Source organism: Chaetodon auriga, chromosome 4 (assembly GCF_051107435.1).
Source record: "Chaetodon auriga isolate fChaAug3 chromosome 4, fChaAug3.hap1, whole genome shotgun sequence".
Classification (NCBI taxonomy): Eukaryota; Metazoa; Chordata; class Actinopteri; order Chaetodontiformes; family Chaetodontidae; genus Chaetodon; species Chaetodon auriga.
Genome location: NC_135077.1, coordinates 9,872,326 through 9,895,159, shown reverse-complemented (window position 1 = coordinate 9,895,159; position 22,834 = coordinate 9,872,326). Strand labels below are relative to the sequence as shown.

General features: G+C 43.4%; 1 protein-coding gene across 2 annotated transcripts in view; it reads right to left on the bottom strand.

Annotated features, from left to right (window-relative positions):
* The window catches only part of LOC143319703 (multiple PDZ domain protein), a 36,397-nt gene extending 14,563 nt beyond the window's left edge, over nucleotides 1-21,834 (bottom strand). Inside the window, exons 1-22 of one of the 2 annotated variants that reach the window (XM_076728860.1) lie at nucleotides 21,600-21,834; nucleotides 20,672-20,761; nucleotides 19,723-19,889; nucleotides 17,962-18,189; nucleotides 17,594-17,662; nucleotides 17,269-17,391; nucleotides 16,593-16,676; nucleotides 15,965-16,072; nucleotides 15,685-15,787; nucleotides 15,443-15,534; nucleotides 14,839-15,052; nucleotides 14,432-14,506; nucleotides 13,755-13,834; nucleotides 13,464-13,610; nucleotides 12,399-12,584; nucleotides 12,083-12,244; nucleotides 11,438-11,647; nucleotides 10,236-10,412; nucleotides 8,457-8,580; nucleotides 6,249-6,447; nucleotides 3,819-3,860; nucleotides 1,538-1,852 (exon numbers count right to left, since the gene is read on the bottom strand). In XM_076728860.1, the coding sequence (XP_076584975.1) occupies nucleotides 1,538-1,852; nucleotides 3,819-3,860; nucleotides 6,249-6,447; nucleotides 8,457-8,580; nucleotides 10,236-10,412; nucleotides 11,438-11,647; nucleotides 12,083-12,244; nucleotides 12,399-12,584; nucleotides 13,464-13,610; nucleotides 13,755-13,834; nucleotides 14,432-14,506; nucleotides 14,839-15,052; nucleotides 15,443-15,534; nucleotides 15,685-15,787; nucleotides 15,965-16,072; nucleotides 16,593-16,676; nucleotides 17,269-17,391; nucleotides 17,594-17,662; nucleotides 17,962-18,189; nucleotides 19,723-19,889; nucleotides 20,672-20,684 (2,918 nt within the window). In that variant the 5' untranslated portion in view covers nucleotides 20,685-20,761; nucleotides 21,600-21,834. Of the gene's footprint in view, nucleotides 1-1,537; nucleotides 1,853-3,818; nucleotides 3,861-6,248; nucleotides 6,448-8,456; nucleotides 8,581-10,235; nucleotides 10,413-11,437; nucleotides 11,648-12,082; nucleotides 12,245-12,398; nucleotides 12,585-13,463; nucleotides 13,611-13,754; nucleotides 13,835-14,431; nucleotides 14,507-14,838; nucleotides 15,053-15,442; nucleotides 15,535-15,684; nucleotides 15,788-15,964; nucleotides 16,073-16,592; nucleotides 16,677-17,268; nucleotides 17,392-17,593; nucleotides 17,663-17,961; nucleotides 18,190-19,722; nucleotides 19,893-20,671; nucleotides 20,762-21,599 lie in introns of both variants that reach the window. The other variant, XM_076728861.1, reaches the window with a different exon arrangement.
* Nucleotides 21,835-22,834: the final 1,000 nt, after the last annotated feature.

Below are 22,834 nucleotides of genomic sequence, written 5' to 3'. Positions count from 1 at the left end.
ACAAATAATCGATTAATCTGTAAGTTAATTTTACAGATAATTAATTGGCGATAATGTTGTTAACTGATTAATAGTTCAAATCAAAGTCAAATATTCCAGCCTCTCAGATGTGAGGATTTGCTGCCTGTCTGTGACTTACTTTCCTGCGTTACTTTACACTGTAAATTTGATGAAGACATTTGAAGACGTCATTTTGAGCTCCATCAAATTGTGACATTTTCCAATTTTCTGACATTTTATAGTCTAACATTCAAGAAATATTCTATATATTAATCCTTTGTTCTCTGTTAAATAAATACCACCGGACACAGGCAGAATTGCAGAGGATAACAAGGTGTCATGCTATTTTTTTCAAGTGATAGTGTGACGCATCGCCTATAGCGACTTGCCTTAGCGGCCTGGTGAAGATGCATTGCTTGAAGTGCAAACAGCCTTGAAAATACATGTTTTGCGCAGTGAGGGCACAGTTAGGTAGAGTTGTCTTCATGTGTGTATGTGTGCATGTGACACACACACACACACACACACACACACATATATATATACATATATACAGACTATATATGTGTGTGAAAAAAGGGGTAGTGAAGGAAAGAATTTTTCATGAATATATTTAATGGTGGAGGGCTGTAATAAGCTCATGGAGGTGAGTGATGGTGGTACTATCCACACAGCAGGAGCCTATAGCCAGTTAAGTTCCAGAAGAGGCCAGAACAAATGGCTCCACCAGGACTGAAAGAGAGTGGCCAGGAAAGGGGGATAGGACCAAGGCAGCGAGGAGGGGGGAAACAAGGTAAAGAGAAAAAGACCAGAGGAAGATAACTGAGGAAGCGAGAGAGATGAGAGACGGATGTAGACACAAAGAGTCGGGAGAGAAGTCGAGCAGAGAGAGAGAGACAAAGACAATGTATTGAAAGATAAGAGTGAAGAAAAGGCCGCAGAGAGAAATGGGAGTGAGGGAGGGAGGAGAAAGGCAGAGGCACGAAGACGGAGCGAAAGCAGGGACAGACAGAAGCGAAACAATTCATTTTCGCTGACAGTCAGCACTGAGATCCATAAGCGAACGGCTAAATATAACTCAGAGATTCAAAATTCAGAGAGGCTTTTGCCTTTACCACAGAAACGAACAGAGAAGAGAAAACACGGGCTGGAAGAGACTCATGCTGAGCTTGTTGCACACTGAAACACATTGTTTCCTCATGGATACGGTTAATTAAAGTGTCAGATAATAACTCAGATCATTAGTATGACTTAAGCTGCTGGGTAACTGAAAATGTGTGATGTTTTACAGCAATAAAAGCCCTGGCTGCTATAAAAATCAAAAAGCCTCAGGACAATATATTAAAAGAACTCACATCAGACAGAATGTATAGCTGTTTCACAGTCTGCATGCTCTGCAGCAAACATATCAACATGTAATAAAGCTGGAGCCTTGAAGTCTAATAAACCCTGAGACAGCTTTATCTTGCACTCTGGGGCCAGAGTAGGGATTAGGTGACCATAAATAATAGGCTGAGACCGCTGAATCTTACATTACCTTGAGTCTGGGGCCGGGATGATGGTAGGGCCTTTGAACTGAGCTTTGAATGAAGCAGAGGCTCTGACGACAGCTGGATCTGGAGCTGCAGCTTTAAATTTGACCGAGGTGGAGTGTTTGAGGGTGGATGAAGCTGGAGTCGGAGCGGCAGCGCTGACTGGACCGAGAGATCTCGCCGGGGCCGAGGTGGGCTCTGGAGAAGGGTTTGGTGGGGTGGGTGAGGAAGAGGCGCTGTCTGCTGCGATGGATGCCAGAGGGGGTAAACACAGACGGGTGCGGTAGTCATCCACCTGATGAGCTGGGACATAGGTTACGCTGAAGGGGGGAGCGTGGGAAAAGAAATGAGGGGGTGGGGTGAAAACATTTTAAATATTAATATGGCTCAAGTTCTCCCATCACTCTGTTTTCACAGCTGCACATTTACCGTATTTAACCTTCAGCGCCAAACAATGACTGATAGGATGACAAGGAACAAGACAAATGACACTAAGCAATTGATGGATTATCACCTCTGTCAGTGGAGGTGAGAATAATGGGATGTTATGGTTTCAAGGAGCAGTCTGCCAATTTGGAAAATACTTTCATTCGCTTTCTTATCGAGAGTTGGATGAGGAGATTCACATCACTCTCGTGCCTGTACAGTAAATATGAAACGAGAGGCAGTACCTGGTTAGGTTAGCTCTGCATAAAGCCTGGAAACAGGTAGAAACTTACAGCCTGGCTCTGTCAAAAGCTACAAAAATCTGCCAACTATCACCTCTAAAGTTCACTGATTAACAAATTGTATCTTCGTTTACAGAAAAAGCAACTTTCAAAAATGACAAGCAACGCTTTTTTGGGGGCATTATGTGCAGTACTATTTCAAATCTCGCTTTTGCCGCGAGTGAGAGTGGTGTCAATCTTGGTAAGAAAGCAAATAAATGCACAGTATTTCCCAAAATGCCGAAGCTTCAATCCCTGCCTGTTTGTACATTAATATATAAAACAATTATGAATAAAAGAGGGGAGAGCTGGACACCTGAAGCAATATTTAAAAATGCTTAACATTATTATCTCCTGAAAAACAATCACAAACAACAACCAACGTTTCCTGAGGCAACTGTCCTACATGTCAAATGTTTGCTCTAAAATTATAGATGGGCCCCACTCCACCAACATTGCTTGTACTGTAGCCGGTACAATATGGAAAGAAAAGTTTGGAGAAAAAAAAATACATTATGACTAAACGTGCATTTATGTTATAAAAAAAAGTGTTTTGCATAAGCCTGGATCTAACTGTGGCGTAATCACTGTCATTTAACAGACGTGTCAAGGACATCATTAAAGCCCACCCCCACGCATTCCAATCTTGTGAGATCCTACCAGTAGTCATGCAGTTCAAATCAGCTGAAAGAGCCAATTTCTCTGGTCCATTCATGGTGGCAGACTGAATATGGAGGTCTTCTAACCTAAGCTGCAGTGACTGAGCCATGTGGACAGCCTGTCTTGTCTCAACAGAGGCAGTTTGATAGTGACAAGTCCTCACCCTTCTATGTCTGTCTTATTCTGAGGCTGCCAAAGCAACTCATCTGCCTCCACTCACACACACTGTTAGTTTGTCTGCAGTGCTGTCAGGAGGAGGCAGCGCAAGCGAGTGTGTGCGGGTTAGCGTAATCGTGTTTGTGTGTGTGCATGCGATAGACAGAATGCACGCGTGTGTTCATCTGTGTGTGCTGTGTGTGCATCTATGAGAGGCTCTTTAAAACACTCTTTTATTCAGAAGCGCACTGTTCAAGGTGAGCTGAGTGATGAATTATTCAGAGATATTTCCCATCGCAGGAAAAAGGTGTTTTTTGGAGGTTAGACCACTGAATGGCTGCGTGTGTGTTTGCGTGTATGTGTGTGCCTGTAAAAGCAAAAGAGATAGGCAAAGGGAGATAGAGACAGAGTGGTAGAGAGAGAGTGAGAGAGTGAGTGGGTGTTTTGCAGGGCGGCGGGGTGGTGGAGGTGAGGCGCATCTCCGATCACCCAAACAAGCATTGTCAATGTGAAGCCATAACTGCTGATGTTAGAACAAGTAATAATTTACCCATTCTCCCCTCAGGCAATCTTTAAAATTTCATCATCTAATCTAATTTAACATGAGTGCAGCGCCTCCGTCAACTATGACTGCAGTGTCAAAAACAAGGTGGTAATGGAGATCCAAAGTGATACAAGATCACTTATAGGTGATAATGCAGCGAAAGCGATGTTTGTGCGTGCGGCGAGCACATATTTATATTTACGATGTACATATACTCACTCATTCGAGTCACACGGACTGTCAAGATCCGCATGGGCAAATCTAGAAAACGTGAGCAGTATTAATTACTTTTTCTTCCCAGTGGTTGACTGTTCTCTGCATTCCCAAAGGAGCTTTCTGGATTCTCTCTAAACTAAGAACTCTGACTTTTCTTGTTTTTCAAGCAAAGACGTGTTTGAACTATGACATGAGGGAGAGTGCATATGACTGTAATGTAAATAACTGACTGAAACGTGCCAACCACGAGTCCCCGTTTAATGCTGGGCCCAATGCAGGACCTTGAGTTGTGGCCATGAGATGCACTGTGTTATATTACAGCCGCACACAATCAGCTACATTATAACCTACATTAAAATAACAGCAGCTAAAAAGCTGCGATTAGAAAGCACAGCCCTGTGTGGCTGCATTTGAGTGACATGCTGTGGTCGACACTTTCATGCACAAAAGGACAACATGGCTTTATGCAGATATAAGGATGGTAATATTATTACATCATGTCATTTGTTTTTTTAAAAATATGTCACAAATTTCAATATACAACCCCGTTTCCAAAAAAGTTGGGATACTGTGAAAATGATCATTTGCAAAACATTGAAACCCCATATTTATTTAAACATAGCACAAAGACAACAGATCAAATGTTGAAAATGAGAAATTTCATTGTTTTTTGCAAAAAAAAAATTAAATTTGATGTCAGCAACACGTTTCAAAAGAGTTGGGCCAGTGGCAACAAAAGACTAGAATAGCTGTGAAATGCTGAAAGAAAACAGCTGGTGGAACATCTCACAGTGAATTAGGTTAACTGGCAGCAGGTGAGAACATGATGGGGTATAAAAAGAGCCTCCCAGAGAGGTGGAGTCTTTCTGAAGGAAACATGGGGAGGGGTTCACCACTCTGTGACAGACTGTGCTGGCAAATAGTGCAACAGTCTAAGAATAGTGTTTCTCAACGTAAATTTGCAAAGAAGTTAACGGTGTCTTTTTCAGGGAAGGCTGTGCTTATTTCGGCAAGACAAAGCCAAACCACATTCTGCACGTATTCCAACAGCATGGCTCTGTAGTAAAAGAGTCAGTGTGCTAAACTGGCCCGCCTGCAGTCCTGACATGTCACAGATTGAAAATGTTTGGCACATTATGAGACGTAACATACGACAAAGGAGGCCCTGAACTGTAGAGCAGCTGAAATCGTACATCAAGCAAGACTGGGAAAGCATTCCACTTTGAAAATGACATCAGTTGGTCTCCTCAGCTCCCTCAGCTTAAAAGAAGAGGTGATGCAGCAGAGTGCTCAACATGACCCTGACCCAACTTTTATGAAATTTTGCTGGCATCAGATTTTAACAAACAAAAAAACAATGAAATTTCTTAGTTTCAACATTTGATATGTTGTCTCTGTGTGTTATCAATAAAATATGGAGTTTCTGTGTTTGCAAATCATCACATTCTGTTTCTATTTACATTTTACACAGCGTCCCAGCTTTTTTTGGAAACAGGATTGTGTCAATATCTGGTGATGCCATGCATTTTGGCAGTTTGGCACTCAGTTTCTTTGATGGCTTATTGACAAGTTTCCTTATATTGAGTTAAGACTGGCCTCTCCAAAGTGAAAGCTTGTTTTTCAAGGCACAAATAAACATGGGACCCTTAATATTAACAATAACAAAGGACTGTGGGCTTGTAGGTCAAAACCTCTCTGACCCTCCTGTTCATCACACCTATTTTATCAGGGTTGGAGAGGTACACCTTTATCATTTGGCTTGGTGATCTCATGTAAATCCAACATAGCTTCCAGAACATAGCCTGAGCAGATGTCTAATTAGCCAGCCTAAATGAAAACACCTGTCTGAGTGTGCATGTCACGGGAGGACAAGCACAGGTGTAAATAATGAAATTAATGATGGCTGAAGTCCATTTAACTGCTTTGTTTTCAGGGCCCTGATGCTGTCCATGCTGGCTCACTGTCACATTGTCATGACTTACTGGGACACTAGAAAGAGGCCATTGTTAATGTTTGTAGTTAAACCTGCACCATGACAAGTCAAAATGTCTGCAATGAAAAGATCTCACTGCAGTTTTTGCATTTATTCTGCTAAAAACGCCCTTAAAGAATAAAAAAAGGGGTCAAAAGTAGCAAAACATTCACCGTGACTGTACTTGATGATGAAGCATATGACTCTAACATGCATCAGCCAAAGAGGATGATGCATACAGTGCTGCACATCCAGCCACCCAGCTGTTTTTGGATAGAGGTTGAAGATTACTGAGAACACGTGATCCAGAGGGAGCTCAGTGATGTGTAGTCGGACAAAATCGTCATAGAGTTGAGCGAGCGACACCATGACATAACAGTATGGATCAGCTGTTGTTGTTCCGGCCCAGAACAAAGCTCTCTACATATTGTAATGCTGTTGGACAGTGACTGGCTCCTCACCTCATCTCTGGCCCTATGACAGAGTGTCTGCGGAGCATGGCTCTGGCCCTGGCGTTGGTCAGGTTGGAGGTAGGTTCTCCGTTGATGGCCAAGATGGCGTCCCCAACCCCCAGCCTGCCATCCTGGCTAACAGAGCCCCCCTGGACCACACTGCGGACCAGCATGCCTGAGCCGTCCTTGATAGCACTCACCGACATCCCTGCCAACATGCACACACGTACACAGACACACACATGAGGACAGGTGAGTGGAGGGTTGGCTAAGGCTGCTTTGAATGCAAGCCAGACAGACAGTCGCACAAACAAACACCTGACAGTGGCATAATCGGCATAATCAAGACAGACACTAGGCAGATTAGCACACAAACATGGCTACACATGCTTGACATTTACACAGCATCACCCTTCACAGTCACACTTGCCCAATCACACACACTCACACCCACACAGGGCACAGGGCACAGGTGACTCGAGGGGTAACACATGCCAGTCGCACAAACACCTGACTTTGGCATTATCAAATTGGACGCTAGGCAGATTACACAAACACTTCATTAATGCAAACAGGCAGAAGCAGGTGAATCAGGCATCACACACACACATGCATGCACAGCTCATGCACACACATGGACGCACGGCAGACAGGGAAGGCTACAACAAATAGCGTAGTCTATGGCACGTGTGTATTATATTGCTATCTAATGGAGGACCACACACATCCACAACACTATGTTCGTACATAATTTGAAGTTGGTCAAAGAAATGACTTTGTGCTTATTTTTTGATCAAATAAATAGTTTATTGTTTTTTGGTGTTACATTCAAATTACAATACAATCATAGTGCCTGGGATACAATCGACTGGAGACACAGCTACTGACGCTGACAAAACAAACAGAAGACACACATTTGAAAGACATGAGAGGAAGTCTGAAGTAATAATGATGAATATCTCAGAATCCAAAGGTGTTGAAATGCTACAACACGGCAACAAAAATACATTTTTCTATTACAAAACTGCTGCAAAAAACGTTTAATAAGAATTTACGGTAAAATCCCACATGGAAATTTCCATATGAAAATCTATTTGTTTTGACTTCAGCAAAACCTTGTTAGGGTTCCACAAAGTGCAAAAGGTTCAGACCACTCAAGAATAAGGAAAGACTTCTAAATAGGCTGCTTATATTTATGTTTTTAGACAAGCAAGGCAAAAAAAAAAAAGACCTCATGTTAGTTCGTCGAACCTATTCCTTTAACAACTTGCTCTAAAAGCCATACAATCCTTACACCACGAAACAGCCATACAAGGTGCATACTTCAGCATGTCTCATCTCCAAAAATGGGCATAAAGTCATTGTTACACAATGGATAGAATTGTACATGGCACCTAAAAACAGGAAGCATGTAAAGTAGTACAAATCGATATTGTACTACAGTACTATTGCTCGTAAAAAAAAATCCCCAGTATTCAGATACAGACAATAACTCTGCCCAAGCTGAGGCTTTTGCTTCAAGTTCAAATTATTTTTAAATTAACCAAAAAACACTGAGACTCCGTGAACCATCCCAAAAACCACGCTACATTAAATATCTCAGAAAGAAGACCTACAATATTTTAAACAGATGAAAACCAAAGAATGCAGTGACAAACAGACTGTAGGTTATGACCTTGATTTTCTACCTAAGAACATTTACATAATTCTAAACTTTCACACACACACACACACACACACACACACACACACAGAGTGGTGCGGTGCCTGATTAGAGCACGTTTCCAGAATACAAATGAGTTTTTTCCCTTACACTTTGCATTGTGCCCTTAAGATGCCCTGTTGCTCCCTCCCTTTCATGCTTGAACAGCCAAACGCTGGACTCGCTCGTGGAGCAGTAAAGACAATACTAGAGTATAAAATCTGATATATTTAAATCAACATTCAAATGAATCTATACTAATATTTCTCCTTAAAATTATTTGATATTGCTTTGACCCCCATACTAGCATCTCAGACAAACACACACACACACACACACACACATACACAGACACACACAGTATTCATCTCCTCTCTCAGGTTTGAGGAGCACATCACTTCACCACTCCTCTTCAGGGTAGTCGTCATCACCACCGCCTATTAGCGTCATTATTGCCATGCCGGCGACGTACACACACCAAGACACCATCACCATGAGAAAGATGGAGAACATACCAAGGCTACGGTTGCCCCGGACAACTGTGATTGTCCTCTCAAAGCTGGTGCGGGGGGGCAGAGGTGGAGCTTGCTGCCTTTTGTCCTCTTCCATGATGCTGAAACGATAACGCAGCTGGTTTTCCTAAGAGAGAGACAGCAGGGGGCAGGAGTGAGTAAGGGCATGAAGATGTGACAAATGCATAAAACAAGAGTAAGAGCCTCCAGCCATGCTAGCGGCTCTGTGAGGCTACACAGATACATGCTAACCTCAGTGTGCAACAATGCTAAAGCTGACTTTTAGCAGGTGTAATGTTCACCATGTTCACCAGTACCTTAGCTTAGCACGTTAGCATGCTGATGTGCTAATCCGCAGGAAACTCATAGTACAGCTAGTCGAAAAGTCAGAGGATCACCACATTAGAACTGATCCTCTAGGAAGCTTGAATATTTGTGAGTTTCACGACAATTCATGGAGGTATTTCAGTTTGAGCCACAAATGTGGACCTCAGGTTGTTGCTACAGGCAATTCATTCAGTAATTCTTGAGATATTTCAATCTGGACAGGGCCAAAATGTTTGACCACCACAAAGATTGATAAACAGACAGTTAGTCTGTGATCCTTAGAGCCATGCTACTATGGCTGAGAAGTCAAGAGTGAGCAACAGCAATATTGGCGGATATATCACAGATTTCCAACAACATAGGCGTTGGTGCACATTACATGGAATGAAACACCTATATTGCGAAGATAACATGACACAAAAGTCCTAAACTACTATCATGACAACCAATCAGGTGTGCGGTGCGACACAAAAATGGCTTCAAACAACTATTAACTCTCCAAGGTGAAGGCCTTTGGAGTAATTCTGAAATGTAGAACATGCAGGAAGGTAGACTTCTTTGGTCCCCTAGGGCAGTTCCCAAAGAAAAAGGGCAACGAGGAGATCGTCTTTGAACCTTCACAGAAAGTACAAGCAGCACTGAAGTTCAGAAGATACCTTTGCAACACTCCGTCTTTGATGAGAACACACTGACACTTGCTGCTCTGAGTCTCTTTGTGTGTGTGTGTGTGTGTGTGTGTGTGTGTGTGTGTGCGTGTGAGGCAGCACTGTATGTCCTTGTGCTACACCAGGTGCCAATGTCGTGCAAGCAGTAAGCACTTTTCCTTGAGAGGCAATTGTTGGTAATTAAGCAAAAGCGAGTACAAAAGGCTGCTTCAATAGAACTGAGTTGAGGCCACAATGGGGCAACAAGTCTTTGACACTGAACACTTTCTCTATACCTGACCCAGTGATACTGATACAGCCGACTCTAAGCTCCTCACTACAGAACGCGAACAGAGAGTGCAGACACTGCCACAGCAATCTCCTTTAGAGCAGCTAAAATGGCTACCCACAGAATCTCAGGTTTGCATGGTAATGAGCAGTGCTTTCTGGGTGATGGACAACAGGATTCGCACTGCTGCAGTGTTACTGTAACTGTCACTGTGAAGAGTTTCCTGCTGACTCTAAAGCAAATGCCAATTTACAAGAATCCTGTTGGATGATTGTGCGTGATTGTACGACACACATGAGTTTATGTTGATGAACCAATTACCACATTTTAAACATGTGAATTTCAACAAAGAGTGTGACGGTTCTATTTATTTCGGATCTATTTTTGGCACAGAAAACTGGTGCCATAAAAAGAACTCTGGACCAATTATTTATCATGTGAAATGTAAGAGATTAACAAACTGCCCTTTTGACACTTTTGACCACAAAAGCTATAGAGTTCATTATGAGTTGCATGACATACCGTTGTTGTGTAACACTGCTGGATGATGCTGTTGTCCTCAGAGTTGTTGGTGTTGGTGTTGGTGTTCGCCTCCTCTGCCTCGGCTAGCAGGCTGACCTGAGTGTGGCTGTCAGTGTCATCGCAGGACGCCCGCGTGCTCCTCTCTGAGATGGGTGTTAAGCCACCACACAGCTCCAGCTGAGGATACAAAATTCCAAAGTTGAAATGAAAGAGTTTGAAAAAAAAAAAAAATAGCTATGTGCCTAAAAGAGCGTAAATTCACATGGAAGCAAACAGGCTAAAGGAGGTGACTGTAAATTAGACACCCTCTTCTCCTCTCCCCCTCTCTCCCCATCTGTAGTGTGGTCGTGCATTGTGTTCATCTCTCAGCTGCATTAAATATTCAGACGGCCTGTAACTAGATTCTCTGTTCCTTGTTACTAAGCCACAGTCCACAACAAAAGGGAGAAGAAAAACTGTGCCCTGAAGAAAAACATACATTTAAGTTATCTTGCTGTCTTTGGAAATAACTCTCTCTCTTTCTTTCTCAAGTTTATTCCTATTAAATAGCATTTTGGTGAGGAATTTACCATTCTGAAAAAAAAAAATAAAAATATGCTTTTGAATTCATGAGTACATCTGCCCGTGATGGTTAATACAACAAACAAAGCTCCTACACTTGCACAGGGTTGGGCAATATGATGACATACTGTATGACACTATAAATGTGTCCATCTTTGGTCTTTGGCGTACCATTTATACCGTAGTCTCCATCCCTTTGATAACTCTGGGTGTATTAAGCCACTATAGGCACTGCTGCAAATCAATGAGGAGGGATTTCTCCAAGCAGCGGTGGATTTTTTTTTTTTTTTTGTTATTTTTTTTTGCATTACTGTGATGAAGGACCTTCATTTGTCAGGCATTATATTTGCTGGATAAGCCCAAAACAGACATTTATGTCATGTTATTTCACCCATAACTGGTTTCTTATTTGATTTTGAAGAAAAATGTGTTTCGACATGATTTATATTCACTGCAACATAAAATAATGTAAATCATGATGAGGATTTTATCCATATCGGCCACTTCTAGTGTTGCAGATTATAATATTTTGGATAAAGAACAAAAATAAAATCAAGTTCTCAAATAAATTTTAACGTCCCACGACATTAAAATGTATCAAGCTACATTAAATATCTATTTATTTATATCTCTTTACATACTGGCAGTGGTTTGGCAACTCCAATGCGGACAGGGCCATAGCCAGTCGACTTCAGGACGTGCACGGCATAGTCCAGGCTGGAGCCTTCCAAGTCACTTTCATTCACAAACATGAGTCGGTCACCAGGAAGCAGGCGACCATCTCGATCTGCTACGCCGCCAGGGACCAAGGACCGGATTACCAGAACTGTTTTAGTGGCATCTTCTGGATCCTGGAGTTAGACATAAAGATGGAGAGGATGGTTTGCTGTACATCGCTGTCATTTGAGATAAATTTGATACGCTATGAATTTAAATGAGAGATGAATGAATGTAAACAACAGAATAAAAATAGTGTAAAAAATGTATAGTACATACTTGATATTAACTCAAGAAGAGTAAATGGGTTGGGTGGTCTCACACAGGTTCAACCACCTGCAGTACAGCGACTATTTCTTTACACTCACTTTTGCTAGACATGTTTTTTCTAACGTATATATTAAAACAAATGTATAACAAATATACAGAAAACAAGACGTCCACACGCTCCTCTATTTTCTTAGCATTTGTTAGTGCTCACTCTATTTCAACCTGACACTGATATTCTTAGACTGCAGCCTATTGCAGGCTGTTCTATTTCTGGAAAGGCTCAGGGGCAATTCTCTGACCTGGTAGTCCAGGATACTGAAGCCCAGTCCCGACTCGCCTTTCTCCAGCTCGACCACCTGAGGCTCTCTCTCCCACATGGCCAGAGGAGGTGACATGGGGGGCACACCACGTTTGGTGATGTCCTCAGCTGTAGGACAGGGAATGACACAGCCCTGGTCCAACTGGGACACGCAGAGAGGGGGGAGAGGACACAGGAAGGAGATTGATTTACAAGAGAGCTGGCATGCTGTTTTTGAGTGTCGTTTCAAATGAGGAGGATGCGCCACAATTCTAATGTGGTTCATCCGTCATGCTTTCATCAATGTGTGCCTTCACCTTGTCATTGAACTCAGCCAGCAGCTCTTTCAGGCTGAGACGGACATCATCTTCGTCTTCCTCATCACTGTCAGGAATTACAGGGGGCACAATGCGAGAGCACACCAGGCAAACACTCATCGGCAGCTCCTTCAGTATATTGACCACCTCCTTATGTGTCTCTCCAATGAGAGGAATCCCATTCACCTGCCAGAAGATACAGAATATATGATATTTTCTAAAATAGATATTCCTGAAGTCAGTGATTGGCTCAGCCATGCTTCCAGCTTCTGAAAAATACCTGATATGGTGCACATTTGTCTCTGTCTGTAACTCTGTTTCTATGACTGTGTGCATGAGTGTTCATGACTGAAGCAGCCAGACAGCCCGAAAATCTGATATTTTTAGTGATATTTCAGTTTTGGATGTCGTGGAGCAATTAATGGCCAGAGCACATCAAGCCACAGAAAGAATAATTAAAGCTGAACGTGGCAACGGCATGAGGCTAATTTAAAAGCGATGCTGAACAATGGCTTTGCCGGGCTCATGTCGTCTGAGGGAGATCAAAGGGTTGAGCTGAGACACAGAAGCTGGCTGCGACATGAAGGACACGAGCCAGCGTGCGGCGCTTTCTATATCCAAGCACAACTACAGTACATTGTCCAAGAGTTCATCAGACTGCTCATCATGATGAGTGATACGTGTGGGTGCGTGAACTGGCCCAGTGGAGGGGGAGGAGGGCAAGCTCTCCCCCTACAGTACAAGTACAAATGCACACATACTCACACCCACCTTCTTATGACTGTTTTTTAACTGCCTTAAGGGAAAAAGCTGCACACTGAACTTGAAATTGTGTGGTGTTTACTGAAAAGCACTGAATTATAATGTGTGGTTTAAGTAAAGATTAGTAATGCAAGAAACTACGGCACTGTGAACTAACGATACTCCACGAGGGAGCATTTTTATTAGCCATCCAGAGATGTGGCAAAATAATCAGTCCCACACAGATCACATGTTATTCCCCATTATATAATCTCATACCTTCAACAAAGGGTGAGTAATTGGCCAAAAGGATCAGACGGTTACCTCCAATATCTGGTCTCCGGTGAAGATCTTGCCGCTTTGGCCAACGGGCCCCTCAGGTAAGACGGAGCACAGGTAGTGGTGTCCTGCCCGAGCCTCCAGACTGATGCCAAGACCGCTCGTCTCACCGAAACGCTCCAGATGACACACCTGACAGAGTAAAGTGGAGTGGTGGCAAACACACACAAGAGAGGCAAAGTGAAGTGAAAGGGTGAAGTAGAACAACAAATGCATGCGCAATACAGATATTTTTCATCTTTTTCTTCTGCTTATCTTCATTACAGACTGACGTACTATAACTTGGTATCGCGGCCCGACTGCAAGCTGCCACCTCTTCCTCAGGTCTTCCTCCTCAGCCAGCGTCAGTTTCACACCTGTAACATGTGAGACAACAACCCTCGTGTCACATACACACACAAAAGTCAACCACACATCCCCATTCACATTCTTGATCCACTCAACAAAGAACAGGATCCTATATGAAAACAACACCTCCCCCTGTTTTATGGAAAGGAGACAACATGATTCTCCTTGTAGCAAAGCAGGATGTCAGCCACAAGCACTCAGGCGGGCACACACACACACACACACACACACACGCCCCCACACTCCAGGCACACATGCATGCATATTCACACCCACCATCTTATGATTTCTTGGCAAACTAATGTTTTCTCGTTCATCTATTAAAGCCTCACAGCAATCAGGGCTTATTTGGCTGCGCTCTCTAATCAAGCCCCAAAATCCTCGTCTAAATAAAGCCATATATGCAGGCGGGGAGAGAGAGACAAATCATCTGGAATGAGCTGAATGAGTTGGATAAACACATGACGGCACAACACTATAAATAGACTGCCATCAAAGAGCATGCTTCGCTGCCACATTGCTGTTGCCTGAGCCCAATCAGCATATCAGACTAAGTCCCATGATCCACTTCCAGACTGCAGTGCAGAATGGGAAGGGGAGTTTACCGTTTCTGGAATCGTGTCGGGGTCGTCTGTTGGCGTATGCTGCGCGCCGGGAGATTTCACGCAGTGAGCTGATTCCTGGGAGATGGGGAAACATGTTTGAGCACACATGCACACCAACAAACTTCAGTTAAAATAAGAGATGATGTGTACAAATTCCCAGCAAGCTTTGGAGAGCTCATCATCAGCCCAAAGAAGGGCCAAAATATGTTTTAGTTCTGGTTTTAACAGTTATCTGAAAGTTAATTCGGTCATGATTTAACCAGATGCAGGTGGCACCTGTGGATGATTACTTGCATAATTATTTTAATATTATGTTAGTGCATTCTGTCAAATCACAAGAGCTCAGTCACTTCAAAACCAATTTTCTCACAATCCCACTGAGCTGAAATGCTCCCCTCTCTCAGCACCTGTCTCTTGAATCTTGTTGAGGCCCACTCTGTAGGGATTGCCCTCGTGGAAGCTGTGGGAGTGTCGGAGGGGCTGCAGGGGGGGAACTGGGGGCAGGATGTGACTCAGACGGACTGCCTTCCTCAGCAACTTCAGTCTGACCAGGGGACCTGTCCTCCTCAGCACCTCCATGGCACGCTGCTCACTGCAGCCCTGCAGGCTCACCCCATCCACCTGAGGGAGGGCAAGAGATGTAAAAGTAGAGAGTATAAAAAAAAAACATTCATATTGAGCACATGGAGGTACAGCAAGTACAGATCATTTTAAAGGAAAAAATCAATAGTGATGAAAAATAAAAGCGGAGCTTGACTCAAAGCATAGGTAAAAACCAGAGATGATGAAGAAAGGGATGGGAGTAAAAGTTAAACTAGGAGAATTCTCCTTCATCAGCTAAAAAAAGACCCTAATTGGTGTGGATAGAACAACTTAAAGTTGTAAACTGTGCAGATTTCGAGATGCCGGAATCGTTAAGATTCAGTAGAGAATATATTTGAGACAACAAGGTATTTGTCATCAGGGATAGCAATGAAAATAGCCATCTGTTGTGCTTTTAGTGGAACTCACAGACAGGATGATGTCTCCAATGTGGATGCGTCCGTCTTGATCGACAGTGCTGCCTTTCACTATGCTCTTCACTGTCACACCGGCGCTGTAGACTGAGGAGTGAGAGATAAATGAAATGAAGTGTAGCTCTAGACTCACACAGCACCAGTCCTGCCTCACATTAAGCAGATATCATGCAAAATTCTATTATTTCCCCCAGCTTCTTAACTTAATAACAACTACAAGTTAAAGCATATTATTACCTGAGTTTAGGTCACCAATGTAGCTAGAAATGGTGAATCCCAGGCCACGACTGTTTTTAGTGAACTGCACACTGAACTCATAGTCATCATTCAAGTCACTGAGCTGGAAACAACACAGATAGAAAAATCCAATGCACATCTTTTGGGTTTAGAGAACACTGTATTACGCATTTAACCTCATTGTGATAAGCCAGTTATGTTAATTATGTGCTGTTATGCTTTCGGCACATGCACACACACACACACACACACACACACACACACACAAACACAGACACACCTTGTCGTCCAAGCTGTCCTGGCTGAGGACAGGAGAGGAAAGGTGGTTGTCCTTGGGAATATCCCTGGCGATGAGCAGTTTCACCTTGCTACCAGCATTTCGCAGTACCTGGGCCAGGTGGTCATTTGAGAAACGATGTGAAGTGAAGTGATAGAGTGTGACAATTAATACATAAATAACATAAATAGAGACAGCTGCCCTGAAGAGACAGTAAATAGACGCATTTGAGAGCGTCTCATCGACTGTATGGTAGAGTCCCGGATGGTTCAGGCTCAGAGAAGTGGCTGTGCACTGCTCTTTAACAGAGGCGGGATAGATGAGCAGATGTGGATTTGCCAAATGAAACCAGTTTTGTCTTCGTCCTTGAAGTCTTTTCTCTTGAGATTTTCAGTTTTACAAGAGAAAAGACTTCAGGGATGAAGACTAACCGGTTGTTGTGGCAAACGTTCGCTTCATTAACCCTCCCACATCCATTAAAGAGCAGAACACATCCACGAGCTTGAGCTTTTCAGGCTTGGCTGTTATTTGAATAAGAGTTAGCATACAGAAAGCATGATCACCACAGACGAGGACAGAATCACTTCAACTCATCGTCTACTTTTATACATTTTAACACACGATACCTCACCTGTGCCACCTGCTCGCTGTTCATGCCCGCCAGGTCCGTATCTCCAATACGCAGGATTTGATCTCCGCTCCGCAGGCGCTTATCCTAGAGAGCCCCACAACAAAAACATTTAGCTAGCGTGAACTGTTCTTTGTTAAGCATTTTAAATACATTCTGCAGATTCCACTAATATACGCACTTCACTTAAATACAGTATTTCAGTCTGCTGTTCATCCGAAGATTTCACTCGTCAATAAGGAAGGAATAGACTGAGATTTTGACAAATACACTGATTTGTTCCTTGTTGCTCCTTGTTTGCTTCCTCTCATGTCTGTCCGCTAAATATGAGGCCACAGCCAGGAGTTAGCTTTGCTTAGCTTAGCTTCCTGTAGTCTTCTTGTCACTTTGAGGTTGCTGGAACTGTGCCTGGCCACAAAATTAGTCGATCACATAATCTAAAAACTAAATTATTTGTTTTTACAATTCCATTTTGGTATGGATTCGACAATTGCTATTAATTAGTTTGCTTGTTTGAGGTGTTCGACAGAGTCAGGTTAGCCCCCCCCCCCCCCCCCCCAAAAAAAAAATCAACTAAGCTAACCAACTGCTGGTTGTAGCAATTAACAGACAGACATGATATATAGCTCTTACTTTAACTGGCTATTTAAGGTTTGGCTTGATTAGCAGTTGGCTTCACCTGTCCGGCAGCTCCGCCAGGTAGGATGGTCTTGACCATGACCCCAGTGCTCCGGCCTCCTATGATGCCAAAGCCAAGCCCTTTGCCGTCATTGATCAGCTCTATCATCTCCACATGACGCTTCTGACACGGCGAAGGTTAAGAGAAGAGAAAACAGAAAACAGGAGAGAGAATCTATTGTAACTAAACAGGTAAAAGAAGAGGTGAAACAGCATTAACAGGTTGAAGTGCGACAGTCAATGTGTGTGGTTCCTCCGTCGATCTACACACAGAGACACACATTTACCAGCTCTACAGCAACACCCCACACCGAAGCTTACTGTACCTCATGAGCAATAGCAGATAGGTGCCTCCCCATCGACATGGTGCGGGAGATTCGAGGGGGAGTGCAGTACTAAAAAATAAATGTCATGTGTAAAACAAAAGCAAAGCTGAAATGACATCAAGTTAGCTGAGCAGCCTCTTACGATGAGCTGAAACCCTCAGACGATGTAATATCCAACCGTGCTTGAGTTTTATAATGTAATGTCATATTCTCAAATGTAAAGTGTGACATTTGGAACGGTGACTTGTTGCATTTTACAATTGAAAGAAAAAAAATATTTAGTTGTTTCATGGATGGAGTGCTTTTAGAATAAATTGCTCCCTAGTACCCATGAATGATCTCTCATTTATGACTGACATTTTACATACCTGTGATTCGGTGGGGATGCAGTTGTCTGGGTAGATGTCGGAGAAGGACAGATCCTGCGAGCCCAGAGAGGAGATGCTGCTGTCCCTGTGGACGGATCTGGCGGTGCTGGGTCTTCGGTTCTCCATGGCCCATGTGTAGGAGTCACTGTGGCTCAGGCCCCGTGCCATTCCCAGGCAGGGGCCACAGTTCATGGACACAGATTTGGAAATACCCTTCGCCTGGTAAGACTGAGAGTGCAATAAGGGATTGATAGATAGGACACATGGAGAGATGTGAAGGAGAGGATAAAAGTGTGAAAATGGAGAAGATGCAGGTAAAAGAGGATGGATAGAGGGATGCAAAGGAAGGGAGAAGATTGGGAGGGAAATGGATGAAGGAGATGAGGAAAGGGATTGATAGAGAGATGGAGACATTAATTGAAGAAAGGAGATAGGAAGACAGAGAGGAATAGGATGAGGGTGTGGGAGTGATGGAGGGAAACAGAAAGGATAGAGAAATTGAAAAAGGAGGGCATTGTGAGACAATGAAGAAAGATGTGGCAGGGAGAACGGGGAGGGAGAGTAAATGTGTATTAACCCAAGGAAAAGAAGTACAGAAAGATAGCTTTAAACTGGAGTAGAGAGGGAAAAGATAGGAGAGTAGGAACACAAGGATCTGAGATAAACTCTTCCCTTCAACACCACATAACCACAAAACTGCTTCCTTTTGTCTTTTAGGTTTTCCGTTTTAAAGTTTGAAAGGGACTTTCAGAAGATCGTTATTTCTGTATCTGATTCCATTCTAACAACGCTGACACCTGTTGAAAGGCAGCGGTAGAAAAAAAGACAGAACGCTATCAAAATACTAATAAGCAGCTATGCACGCCTTTCATTGTACTTCTCAATGCTGCATATAAAAACCTGCAAGTTTTCTACGAAACAAGAACTTGAACTAATAAAAACTGCGCCAGTGTCTGTCACGACAAAAATCCACACGCCTTCGACATAATCCAGTGCCATGTTTCCTGGAATGCCGACATGCTAAATGGCTACAGGCTCACACCAAGCTAATGTAATAATGCTTGTGTGTGTAGATCTGTGGCGCTTATAGCGTTAGCCTATTACAGTACACCCCAACAGACAATTAGAAAGCCGTGATGATTACCGCTGACAAAGTTAAACACCTTGATGGTGTCATAAATGTCACACAGCAACATGTGTGCACACATACGGTATGTGTATGTGGGTACATACACAACACACAGTCGCTTTTCCATCACTTTGGGGGACATTACATAGACTACATTCATATCCTGGAGACTTACCCTAACCTTAACCTAAACCTACCCTGCCCTTGACCCAAGTCTTCACCCTATAATTCAATTATTTACAGTGTGGGGACTTGCGTTCTGTCCTCATATGGAAGGCAAATGACCCCCGAAGGAAAGCCACAATGTCACTATGTAAACAGATTCATGTCCTCACATACACATCCGTCCACACACACACACACACACACACCAGCTCAAAAACTTATAACAATGTCACAGATGACTTCTGCAAACTCCTCGACATATGTAGCCACTTCTTCCTCCCCCCTCTGTCTCCCTCTCTCTTGCTCTCTCCCTCTCTCCCTCTTTCTCAGGGCTTTAGTGGTAAGCTTAGGTAAGCTGATTACTCATCCAGTTTGGTTCCTGCATTCAGTATTTTGGGAATGATTCCGGCTCCTTCCCCACCATTCAATATACACCAAGCACCCACGCACTCATGCTCGCGCTGTACCTTGGCTGGGGGCTTCCGCTGAGCTTGCTGTAAGCTGAGTATGTGATGGAACAGGGGGCTCTGCAGGACAGTCTTCAGCAGGGAGAGTTTCTCCTGTGTGGGGGCCTCGCCTCTCTCCTTCAGTTTGGCTTGCAGTCTCTCCACAGCCTCCAAGGCACGCTGAGTATCTGCTGAGAAATTCTATATCATTTGTGTCATTCAGAAACAGGATTCCTCCCCCGTTTTGGCTTTGCGGTGGTTTCCACATGTAGTTGCTATTTGACCCTTACACAAGCCAAAACCTTTGATAATCTGGTCTGAAATGTCAACACTTAATGGGGGGGAAATAACTGAATTTGTTAAAATACAACATCTGTCTTTAGAATCCAGAATGACATCCTCTGTCAGTACTGCTTCTCGGTGCGATAAGTAATAAAAACTATTTGCCTTTTGGAGATTTGAGTGGACAAGAAGCCAGTTCCTGCCAAAGTTATTAAGTTTCAAACTGCACAATGCTGGGTTCACCTGTGGCCAAAGCCTAAGCAGTAGAGAGGACAAGAAAACTTTATCAAGACACACTAAAGTAATGCTAAAGAAGGACATGCCATCCACGCTGCAGCTCTAAAAAAGCAAAGACAACAAACTGCAATGTTGCGTCAGGTCATATTGCCCTTGTTTATTTAGTGTGAGCAGCGGCTAATGAGCACAAGCCACAATTGCAGTAATTGTATGTGGCAGAAGGTTAAGACCCTGTAAACTCTTCACCACAAAGTTTTGACTACCGACCAGACTGTGAGTCCTGTGCCACCTGCACATGTAACTATTCCCTCCTGTCTGGCTGCAGCAGCCATGCCTGACACCTTAATTGTAAGCCTCTGATGGCGGCAGTGGTGGGGAGTCTAACTGAGGTTACTGGAACATGTTTGGTTTGAAAAGTGCTCTGCATCTGCGGCTCCCTGAATGCACTTACCCATGATCTCCATCGTAGCCTGAAAGATTCTTGACTTGTTTCTTTGTGACTTTCTGTCTCAGTTAAATGTCATTCTTCTCTGTTTGGCACCTGCAACATGAGCAACAGCAAAAAAATGTAAGTTTCCTACCCCATGCAGATACTCTATTTACATTTTTGTGGCAGTGCTTTTTGTAGAAGTTGACAGTGTATTTGTTGAGTGAAAGTTCCAAGATGATATTTCACCTTGAAGGCATCTCCACTGTTGATACCTGTTGAATAAACTTATGGCAGAAACACTTCTATTAGTCTCCCCTGCTCATGTTCAAAGATAGAACTGATGCACCAATGCATATTTTACATCTGTTCTGTAGCGTGTATCATTTTACTTCCACTTCCTGTCCTCCCAGGCCATGCTTGTTTGCAAGCGCCTTGCTTGTACACTAATGCTCTTTAGCAGGATTTAAATCTTCTCCAAAAGGCTTTATCAGCCAGTGATGGTAATTAACAGCGACACATGGCCTCCCGACCATTCTGACTTGAGGGGAAGCCTGTATAGCATCAAAGCATGATACCAATGACATGATTTGATTCGCAAAACGATGGGCTGGAAATGACAACGTCTCATCTGAAATCTAATTAGAGGCCATTGATAGGCACGAGGGGTAGCGCATTATTTGTATGGCCTTCACGGCAGCCAAATGAAATCTATATCTAATACCTGTTGATATTATAGCAATACTGCCTGCTTCAGAAAAAGAAAATCATTACAGATGAATGATTTACAGCAATTACGCAGGCCCATTAGCTTCTAATTTGATATGTAATCTACAAGACAGTCTGTTAATTTCTTTAAAAACGACCCGGGCACATTAGACCTATTACTGTGACGAACGGGCGGACATCATGGACAGTTCAGAATAGCTTGATGCGAGACGTCTCAACTCACCTCCATTGCAGCGCCGGTGGGCTATCAACAGGTCCCCACTGAGCTCCAAGGACAGCACATCCACCACATCCACCTGTCCGCAGGGTGAATTTAACACTATCGAATACCGAGAATGACACTTTCCTGTTAGAACAAGTCATAACAGCTTCTTGGGAGACACCAAGATAGCAAGAAGCAAGCTGTGCGCTTTATTTTCCAGCATTGTGTCCGCGGCTTGTGAGCGCTCCGTGCAGTGCGCATGTCACCCTCTGATCTTCAGGCACACATGGCTCATCCCTAATGAAAAAGAAGGAGCCTACAGTAATCCTGTAATGTATTTCAGCGGGACACGCTGCAAATAATGCGTATGAATATGACGGTGACAGCCAAGTAACCTTAACTCCAAGCTCATTTAGCCTCAATAGCTACTTCCCTATGGAAAAATCTGCAATTATAATTAGAAGAAAGAAATAATAGGAGAAGGTGTGAATTTCATCAGAATAGATATAATGGGAAAGTAGGTTGCCATGGAAGGATATTGTACTGTATTACATGATTATTTATCATGATTTACGCATATGTTCTGGAGGAAATTCACGTTTTTTTTTCAATTAAAAGCCTTTCATATAAGGATCTATTTCTTTCTTTCTTTCTTTCTTTTTTTTATTAAAAAACATTTTCATAGGTGGTATGAATTCTATCAACTTCTCAGTGTTAGCTTTGCCCAGCAGACCCCTACCGGGCAGACTTCAGGCGGAGTTGTTACGGTCCACCCTCAAGGTCTCGCTTTCTAGCTTTCCACTGGGGTCCAGGGACCATATCGAATCATGAAATGGGTTCGCGAAATTATGATTCCACTCTGATTCCTCTTCATTTAGCTGGGAATTTGATAATGTGATAATCAATGGAATGGGCCACCAACTGTTCACATGTGCACCCAAAGGCACGTCTAACAACATAAAACATCTCTCACTTTGGGCTTAGTTTGAATCAAAATCAAAATCATGTCGGGGGTTGTGGTGGTGGTGGTGGTGGGGTGGGGGTTGGGGTGGGGGTGGGGGTCTAATGGGGTCTTTGGAAACCGTCCCAGCCTTGAAAAGTTTGGGGACCCCTGTGTGTTTTCACACGGCAGGTGGAGCCCTCGGTCCAGAGATTTAGGAGCCAGATCCAGTTCCACGTTTTCCACCAGGCACCCCAATTCATCTTTCCTTCTCTCTCCCTCTCTGCATCCCCCAGGCAGGAATCATCATCCCCTC